Source organism: Macadamia integrifolia, chromosome 11 (assembly GCF_013358625.1).
Source record: "Macadamia integrifolia cultivar HAES 741 chromosome 11, SCU_Mint_v3, whole genome shotgun sequence".
Lineage (NCBI taxonomy): Eukaryota > Viridiplantae > Streptophyta > Magnoliopsida > Proteales > Proteaceae > Macadamia > Macadamia integrifolia.
In genome coordinates this window covers 963,087-973,202 of record NC_056567.1, presented here as the reverse complement: position 1 = coordinate 973,202, position 10,116 = coordinate 963,087, and the positions used below count along the sequence as shown (strand labels likewise).

At 36.0% G+C, this 10,116-nt stretch overlaps 1 protein-coding gene across 1 annotated transcript in view; it reads right to left on the bottom strand.

Moving 5' to 3' along the window:
* LOC122094102 (UDP-N-acetylglucosamine diphosphorylase 1-like) overlaps positions 1–9,733 on the bottom strand; it is a 14,399-nt gene extending 4,666 nt beyond the window's left edge. The window contains exons 1-12 of the mRNA XM_042664771.1: positions 9,518–9,733; positions 9,226–9,280; positions 8,981–9,132; positions 7,309–7,348; positions 5,875–5,967; positions 5,685–5,797; positions 5,506–5,580; positions 4,379–4,418; positions 4,172–4,254; positions 4,010–4,087; positions 839–982; positions 261–328 (exon numbers count right to left, since the gene is read on the bottom strand). Coding sequence (XP_042520705.1) covers positions 261–328; positions 839–982; positions 4,010–4,087; positions 4,172–4,254; positions 4,379–4,418; positions 5,506–5,580; positions 5,685–5,797; positions 5,875–5,967; positions 7,309–7,348; positions 8,981–9,132; positions 9,226–9,280; positions 9,518–9,670 — 1,094 coding nt within the window. The 5' untranslated portion in view covers positions 9,671–9,733. The remainder of the gene's footprint in view (positions 1–260; positions 329–838; positions 983–4,009; positions 4,088–4,171; positions 4,255–4,378; positions 4,419–5,505; positions 5,581–5,684; positions 5,798–5,874; positions 5,968–7,308; positions 7,349–8,980; positions 9,133–9,225; positions 9,281–9,517) is intronic.
* Between the last annotated feature and the right edge of the window lie 383 nt (positions 9,734–10,116).

The window sequence follows — 10,116 nt, the reverse complement described above, 5'->3', positions numbered from 1 at the left end:
CCCCCCCCCCCCCCCGACGAAATCCCCCATCTCCCTCTTGTTCCAAATTCATAAAATCCCACAATTATTTGAAGCATCCTAGTAGAAAAAGTGTGACAAGAGTTCAAGATTGCATGAAAACAGAATTCCATTAAAAGCAGCAATAACCAACAAGACATGCCCTTCATGCCCACTCATACAGAGATCCACACACATGCAGGCATGCAAGCACAAAGGAAAAGGAAGGCAAAGAGAAGATAGAAATGTGAAGTGTCACTGACACACTATCTTTTTCGAGACCATTTGCTACTTGATTCAGGAAATCCAAAGTAAACATGTGCAGGCAGACCTGAAAAGTGCAAATTGGAAAAAAAGTATTATAACTTATAAACAACCTAAAGAAGAACTAAAAGCATAACCAGTTTAACATTGAAAATTTTTCGAAAGGGTGCATAGAAGAACATAATGATAGATAAGACCTACGGCTTTCTATAACTGGACAGAGAAAATTTGAGAGAAATTTGTGGAGAAAGTGGTTTAATCAGGGACAGAAGGGTTAATTTCCACTGGAGGAAATTACCAGGGAGTGATTCAGGGTTTGCAGTGAATGTTGGATGGATTTTTGGGTGTAGAGGAGAATTTAAGCAGAATACTGCCCTTTCTAAACAGTATTTACATTGATGAATTGAATTTTGGTCCATTCAACCAAAAAAAAATAATAATAATTTTGGCCCAAGAGGAGTTGGAGACACACAGAAAACAAAAACATTTGGGGGGTGTTTTGCAAAGACACAGAAAAAGCGTTTTCCTATAACAAATAAAATAAAGCTTATATCCAAGGAAGTTGTAAAAAATATACATTACTCCAACAAAAGCGAAGACGTCCAGTCACTTGGTTGATATTGGACGCCAATGAAGAATCCAATTCACTATACTCAACAACAGTGAGTGGGCCACCTTTACCCCGTCGAACAAACACGCCAACCTTTTCTTGTGGGTATGCCTGTGACCAAGTTGATTAAGGGAAACAGGTATAAACATTATTCGTAAAAAAATTAAAAAATTAATTAAAAAAAGGGAAAGAAGAAGATCAGAATATTGCTAAAGCTTAACCCCAAAAATAAAGAACAGAAATAAAGAGGTAAAGAGGACTAACATAGATTCCAAGTCCAAAACAAGCTCTAACTAGATTTCCACATGGTCCTAAAAATTGCAAGAGATCTATTATTACCGATATTCTTAGAGTATCCATCTAAAAAATATGAATAATCCATGTGTTACACCTAGCATTTTCTACAGTGAGAATTGAATGCTAAATTAGATCTGTTTCCTCAAACAAACATCGAAGCAGTGTGCCTCTTACAGGAGACGCACTAGTTGACCCTTGCTCACTATCCACCACACCCGGGTCATAGAGTCTCATGTCGCTACTAGGGGACGCCGTAGCATAGTGTCAAAAATATAAAATACTAGGATCCATGCAAAAGGTTTTGGATTTTTTCTCCCACCAATCTCTTGTGATAATACATAATATTTCAGCCTCCGTCCAACTATGAGCTCCTCTAATGTAATACTGAATTTGAAGACTCAAAACAGTACCAAAAGACAAGATCTTTAAACAAAAAATAAGTTCAGATATGGGAGAATTTATATAACAGCAAATCAGATGGTCAGAACAGACTGATATTCAAATCGAGTTCCATAAATAAGGGACAGAATGTTTCCTGAAAATCTAAGATTGATTCAATGGTCAGATCAACAAAAATGGACTAATCCTAATTCTAATAGGAAAAAGGTAAAACAGTAATTTCTAAGAGACCAAAACAGAAATCAGAATTCGGTTCGAATTCTGTCAATCGATTCTGCATAGGGATAGCAAAAAGATCATAAAACAGTAGCTTGATAATGCATAAATAAGTAACTAGAAAAGGGGGGTCAAGGGAAGAATGGGAGATATCAAATATGTCGAGATAAGTACGTCAGAAGACTACCAAACTGAAATCGAGTTCATGAATTAGGATGATGAACACTCAAACAAAGTATGGCATGATTCTAACGGTCAGATTGCTCTAAACAGAATTCATGCAAAAAAAAAAACCCCTTGCTTATTAATCCGATCTAGAACAAGGAGATTGCAGAAATTTCAGAACTTGAACTTACTTGTTAATGGCAGAATAGAAGATGAAATAATCAGTAAATCTAGTATTAGATCAGTAGCTTCAAAACATGAACAATAGAACAATCCACTAGGGCTTCACACTGCAAGGTATCGATTGGATCAAACACCAATCTACCTTGATCACACACAAGGAACCTTGATCGAACACGTTTCTTCACCAATGGAGAAGAGCAGCAAAGACAGCTTTTCACTAATCAAAATTCGTATGAAATGCTAGGCCCCCTTACAAAACTTATATAGAAGACTCAAAGACAGAATCAAACAATGAAAAGAAAATTCCTAACCCAATCCTTAACTAATAAGGCAACCTAAACTAACTAAGAAACTGAAATAATTAAGGGAACTGACTCAAAACAGGACTGGACTTGTAAAATCCTAATCCAGCCTTACGAAAACACTTAATAACAAGTAAAACAAATAAAGACTCTAACTCAACTAATCCCGTATGCCTAGCCTCTACCCATATTTTAGACCCATTAAAGTGGTCCATTGCAATGAAAAGACACAGGATCAAAGGCCCAACATATTCATAACCTTACCTGAAGTTTATTTCTAATAAAATAACCCCTTTAAGTTATTTAACTGCATAATCCTCTTTTCTCATCACAGCATTTCACAATAATGAAATCATCCTCCTATAGCTCCCCTTTCCTTCCAAAATCTCACATTATCTAGTAATTCTATTTGCTGCATTATTTTGCCATATAAACTAGTTACCATCCACTCAAACCATTCTTCTACTTTGTAGTACCACAGAAAAAGAGAGAGGCTCCAACAAACTGATTTATTCCTTTCAAGCAATTCCATATTGCTAAGAATCCATCAGAGGTCCCTAATAACAACCAATCAACCCACTCAAAATGATTATTTCCTCACTGTGAAAATCCAACTCTTCCAACTTTGTTTCCACTTATAAAATTATATCCTCTTTATATTTCCTAACCAGAATCCTAACATAATCTCACCTCAGGGTGTCAAATAGAACAAATAGAACATATGTTCATCAAAAAAAAAAAAAATTCTAGTAACCAAAAAATTACTTGAATTAACCAGAACTGCAAGTGGGCCGCCTTACCTGTTTAAGTGAAACATATGTGACAAAATTTACTACCAATTCCAAATCAGCCCAGTTGACTAATTACCTTACAACAATCTAACCATTATTGTCTTTACATCATCAAAGAGTAACCAAATAGTGAAAGATTTAACAAGCTTCTCTCCAAAGGAAAATGATACGGAAATACCATAAGGGATGAAAAGAATATGATACCAAGCTTCTAAATGCCAAACTACATTATTATTTTTGTCTTTTTCCAAACTATATTGGATGGCAAGGATCCATGTAGCCGACCCCATTTAGCTGAATTTCTCCTAACTTGCTGGGCTGTGCCTTTTTTCCTCTTACTTTCATCTCTCTGCCCTTTCTCTTTATCATTTCCTATTTTCTTATTTTCTTTGTTTCTTCTTTTCTGTTTGGACCTCAGTTTTCCCTACTTTGTTTTGCACGGATCCATGTAGCTGACCCGATTAAGTTGGGATAAGGCTGAGTTTGTTGTTGATAAGAATGTACAATAAAAAATCAAAGCAAACATCCTATCTAGATTTTCAGTTTTTTATAGGCAATTCAAAAGAAATTTTGCGAAGATAGAACAGAAAATAATGTACAAGTGTTCAAAGATTAAAAAAAAAAAAAAAGGCACTCAGACCTCAACCCAAAAAATACATTCCATGCACACTCAGGATGCAGAAATCAAAAGAATACAGAACTTGTAGCTAGTAGCTACACTGAAATCCAAAATCCAATTTAGATTTGGATGACTGAAGACAATAGCATTAGCAATTAGTAGCTACCTTACGTACAACTTTAGCAGCTGCAGCTACACTTTTTTCAATGAAGTATCCCAAGAAAGTTGGATCAGCAACACGGACCTGCATACAGATATCAATAAAGATGGTTCAAGAAAAAAATCTTTTGATTCCTTAACCAACGAGAAATAAAATAAGGGTTCCCACCAATGCATTGTCAACTCCATAGCAATCCACATATCTCACACCTCTCATGGCCATATCTTCCAACAGATTTGAAGACCTCAAAGCTAATTCATACATCAATAGCCCAACAGAAGAAATCAGCACTTTTCCTCAGCAAGTAGAAAATAAATAGGAAGCAAGAAAACTTAATTGAGTTAATGTGTTTCAAATTATAATTGAAATTCATACCAGAATAAACACCTCCATTCCCATCTGGTGCCTTTGCAACCTGGCTTTACAAAAATCAGGTGTATGAATTAATCACATTGACAGAATGGAAGAGAAACTAGCTCAAAGAGAAAAACAGAACTCAAAATAAGGCCATCAAATGGTACAAACATTAATAATACACTCAGGATATTAAACAATATCGGGTTTGGATTCCTGACCTCTTTTGCATTCAACCATACTCCACGAATTCATGCATAGTGGTGTTTTTTTTTTTTTTCAGGTAATAGCACAGTGGGTTAGGTTGGGGGTAGCTAGAGTCTGACTAGGTTTTACTGAGTTTGACTGGGCTTCTACTGAAAATCAGATTCCTTCGTAAAAGAAAGAATACAAGCTTTATCCTCACCCGTAATTCATCATTGTCAGGAGTGGACAAAATTAGGTGTCTACACCAGCTCTACAGAATAGGTGGTGACTCCTGATCATATCTTTTCTATCTTTTCTTTCCTACAATTTCATATCAGTTTCAGTTCTTGTTTGAGAGGCATAAAATTTCCGCTATTGAATTTTCTAGTTTTATGGGTTTAAGAATCCACCACCCTCCCTCAAAATATATATATATATATATATATATAATATCAATCCACTCCTTTTAACCTAAATATCTACCCACCTATATTGTCGCTTGTATCATTCAATACTTGCAACCCTAGTTCTAGGAAAATCCTAACTTCTTTCAGACATCACATAATCTCTTTTTGACAACTTTAACAAATGGTATACTGATTTCGCATAAAAACAATTTTCTTTCATATTATAATCCTTTTAAGCATATATTCTCAAGAAACTTTAACAAACATTTCTCCTCCTCAATCAGTCAGGAAAGCATTTTAACCATTGTTCCAGTTCCTTCTTAACTTATTCTAAAATTGCTAGGACCATTATGTACATTAACCTTAGCAAGATTCATAATAGTAATTTGGGACTGAATTAATGGCACTCAATAAATATGTAAAGTACGCATCAATCAAGCAACAAACTCCATTTCAGAATTGTTGTAGTCGATAATGCTGAATTTAAATCTTAAATCCAAAACATATATAAATACATTTAAAGTAATAAGAATTAAAGATAAAAAGAGAGCCTACTCCATGTGAAGTCTCCATGATAAATCTACAATCCTTTGAGATGCAGGGGATGGTACCCTGCCGAAAAAAGGTGACCTGCATTCAACAGAGAGTTTACATGAAAATAAGAGCAAACAACTGAACAATGACTAAACGAACATCAACAGAAAAAGATTTTGAAAAAAAAAAAAAAATCTCACTTGCTCAGGTCCAAGGCCAAAATATTTATGACTTTCAAAATATTTGCGTGTGGCATCATCAGTGAATGGGTTAGTCATTATGTACCATTGTATTGGCACAAAACCAGCCGAGCCTGCAGGAGGGAAAAAATCATCAGCATAACATGTCAGATGAAATTGAAGAGTAGTAAATCTAAACAGAAAAACTCACCCTCATTTACAGACTGAGCTGCAAGTCTTTGAACAGATAAAATTCTTTCTGCTTGAAGCTGAAACAGTGACTTTCCTGATGGAAGACCAATATCTGAGGCAAAAGAATATGAAAGGTATAAGCAAACGGAACTATTTAGGTTTATGTAAATGTGATAAATAATACAAAAAGGGTGAGAAAAGTTTGGGGAACACTAACATCATGCTTCTCTAAAATGAAAATATTAAAATCCAAAAGATATGGGCTTCCATTCAAATATTTCACATGAATGAGAATGAAATTTTATCTTGCCGTTTCAGCATAAATAAATAAACAAAAATACAACTTTATTTTGGATAACTAAAGAACATTAGTGATCTTGGTAATGCCAGTTTGTAAATTCTTAATAATGATAACCCACAATAATTTTATGTGAGGTAGAAGGGTTTAACTCATTTTTTACTACTTGTGGAGTGCAGACTTATGACCCTCATGGGGAGTAACTAATCACACCATAAAAAATTATACTAGCAGCAGGGGGGTGTTTAGGATGCTAGAGGGGTATTTTGGTGCAGATGATCATAAAAAGGGGCAGCCCTAAGGATCTCTCCAATCTCTTAGGAAGAATCATGCTATCGCATACTTGATGATTTCGTTCCACAGGATGCTTAGGTCCATGAACTACGTACAAGATGAACTTTCCATGTCTGGAATGTATCAGCAAGTATCCCATTTCATAATCTGGCGATGGGTGATGATTCCAGATAATTTAGACAATGTAGTTTTTTATCACGTACTGTTTGTCTCCCCTTTACCTCATACTGTTTCTCGCACCTAGTCCCTTTAGCTTATATAAAATGTTTGTTATTCATAGAATTAAAGATAAAATCCCTATCAATAATTTGATCAGATTTCTCCAACCACGTCATGCCAGCGGCAGAACCAAAGTTCAGAATTTCCCAAATTTATATGACAACAAAAGCACCTCTCGAGTGCCCATTGTAACTTTTACCCAAGAAGAAAAAAGAGTACCCATTGCAATCAGCACCAAGTGGTGGATTGAAATCATGTAATAAATCTACTGGACATGGACACAAGAATTGGTATTCTTTTACCAAGGCCATGGATGTAAATCCACAGAATGGAAACTCCAGCAAGTTACCACAAATTGGAGAGGCAAACCATGGATATCAAAATATCAAATCACCATCGACAAGCTAGCTCAGGCCTACAGATCCATTCTATAAAAATAGATTCCGTCATTAAATGTCCCTACTCAATTCAAGATGCAATAGCTTTACTACCATACAGAAAAAATGAACAAGGAAGAGGATCCAACCAACCTTCCTTTCCAATGATAACAAGTAGTGTGTATTAAGATGTGAGTCACCAGCTGAAGAATAGCAAGTAGAATTAAATTTTTCTGGTGATCAAGTAAATGCAGTAAGTACTTACTAAAACATCCCTTCGGATCTGAACTTCCCAGACGTGTTCCCTGCATTAAAATTTCATTCTCCGTGAACTCCTTCACAATCCATAGTCCATACACTAGTACAGTCAATGCATAAAATAAAATAAAATAAAGGGGGATGCGCAACCATCCAAGAGCTAAGTAACTAAAGAATACAATAAGATGACATGAAGGAAAAATTACAGAAAAAAAAAAATCCTCTTTAAACACCAGAAAATATTTAGGGGACAGTATTACCAATTACAACAACCTATTTGAATTTAAAAATAAATAAATAAGAAAAAAAACAGTACCAACAAGTCAACAACATAAGAATGCATGTAGTCCTCAGACATGTAACATTATTTTTTTCCTTCAAGGCGGGGGAATAATGGGCTCATATCAAGTGTAGTTTTTGGTTCAGTAACTTTGTCATCATGTGGGAAATCCAAACCCATCAGAAAGAAGAAAAGAAAATTTTGGAAGATGCCATGACTCCATTACCAACTTTTACTATATTGTATCGTTGCGGCAATCTCCTCTTGCTCTTCTTCTTTTTCCCCTTTTGAAACCAAAGCGGGTTCAAACCCCTCACTGAAGCCTCTCTCTCTTTCTAATCACAGCCCACTGATGTCTAATTACAACATGGGAAGACTCCAAGCACATACTAATCACCTAGGCAATCAGTGCGGAAATGTTAGATCTTGAAGAACTTTAATTCGGATGAAAAATTGAAGATGTCATAGCATCTCTATTCATGTGAACTAATTGGGGATTTGGTTTCTAAAGGAACATTTTGGTCACTCTGTCAGATGACAGTGTAAATTATGATGTCATAGCATCTCTATTCATGTGAACTAATTGGGGATTTGGTTTCTAAAGGAACATTTTGGTTACTCTGTCAGATGACAATGCAAATTAACACCATACATGCTCAGCTGTGGTAAAATAGAATTTAACCAGTTTTTGGAAACTCAATAGTCAAGAAGTACTGCTATCATCTACATATAAAAAATGACAACAACACTTCAGGTTGCTCTCTTTTCTTACAGCATGAACTAACAAAACAAAACCAACTACATACATCAAAAGGACACCAGTACCCTGAGAAGCTTTCTGTGGAAAAGTCATCCCATGAAAAGTGCCCCGTATTTTCTTCGATCACGTGATTGGGCTACTTAACTTTTTTATTGTATCTTTTCCCAGTTGCTAAAGTTTTTCTTTCTATATAACAAGAATTTTGCTACAGGGTTTGTCGTGTTTGATTTAGGGACCTCTCCTCCTTTCTTTTGGTCTGCCCAAAAAAGGTTGTAGGGGTTTCCTTTCTCTATGTTTTTATGTTTTTTCTTTTTTCTTAATACATACAAGTTACCTATCAAAAAAAGGGACACCAGTACCCAAGAACCCTTCCCTTTTCATTTAAATAACCCTTTCTATACGCATTTTTATAAGCCTGGTATTTTTCTAGGCATTGAAAGGAGGGGGGAGGGGGGAGGGGGGAGGAGTAGAATAACGGTGATCAATAGCAGAGCAAACCATCTGAAGTTTTATTTGATCAGTTTAACTCTAATATTTGCCACATTCATTTTGAATCAATGAATATATATTTCTTAGGTGAGAAAGTTGGACTGCAACATGAAAATCATGCTCATGACTCAATTAAAAAATGAACACTACCTGCCCACCAGCCAGAAGCAACACCGCTAACCTCCCCTCCAAGATAGCTTTCAAGCCAATCTTCCACCATCTCTCTCTTTCTTCAAGTGTTCTCTGTTCAACAGTAGATACACATGTCTCTGGCACTGGTTCAATCGACGGTGCTGGAAGCCCTAAAAAATCTCAAAATAACTCAAAAATCACATACACAACCGATTTTATACTTTAAAATTAGCAATATAAAGAAGAAAATAAAAGAAATTCACCTTGAGAACGAAGGGAACAGCGAATGATCCGATCAATCCTTGGAAGATCTAAGCTCTGAATAAAACAGGTATAATTAAACAAGAACATTTTTTTTTCCTTTCAAGTCATACAACCACATGATTTACAGTGGCAAAGACATCAATTCAACCATAAATGGAATTTAGCTAGAATTGAAACAAAAAAAAAAAGTAGCCAGAATTGAAACAAAAAAAAAAAAAAAAAAGTAAACAGTATGAAAATATGAGTAAAAGAGGGATCTAGCTCGATGAACTGGAAGTGGATGCAAATTACCCCGATATCTCTGACGAGAAGCTGTCGTTCTTCAGGGGAAAGTTCGTCCCAGAGGGAAAATGCGTCTTCTTGGCCGTAATCCTTGAGCCTCTCTAACAGAGACTGTGGAGGAGACGATGCATTGTAGTCCACAGCAACGGTTAGCTCCCCCATCTCTCCACTTTTTAGCTTCGAATCTCTGCTTCGTGTCTGCTGTCAGCTTTACAGAGACACGGAAATATATAGTTGTTAGTTCGGACCAGTCTTGGAGGGAGAGAGAGAGAAAAAACCCCACAGAAGTGGAGCAAAATGACCAAAATAACCTCCATTTAGATGAAAAATAATGGATTTGCCATTCATTATTCAGCTTCAGCTTCGGAGGAAAGCGAGAAGCAGAGCATTATGGACCATGGTCCGCATGGCCACAACGGTTTTAGCAATGGGTCCGGATCTGCATTTGGATCTGTGTCGGCGGATGCAGATCCGATATCAGTCCCGGTTTCTTTAAAAATTTGGATTTTTTTCTTTTTATCCTTAAATCTGTACCGATATGGGATCGGCCTGAAATCGGTATTGCCCCAGTCAATCGATCATTTGCCAATTCCTGATACACCCATAGT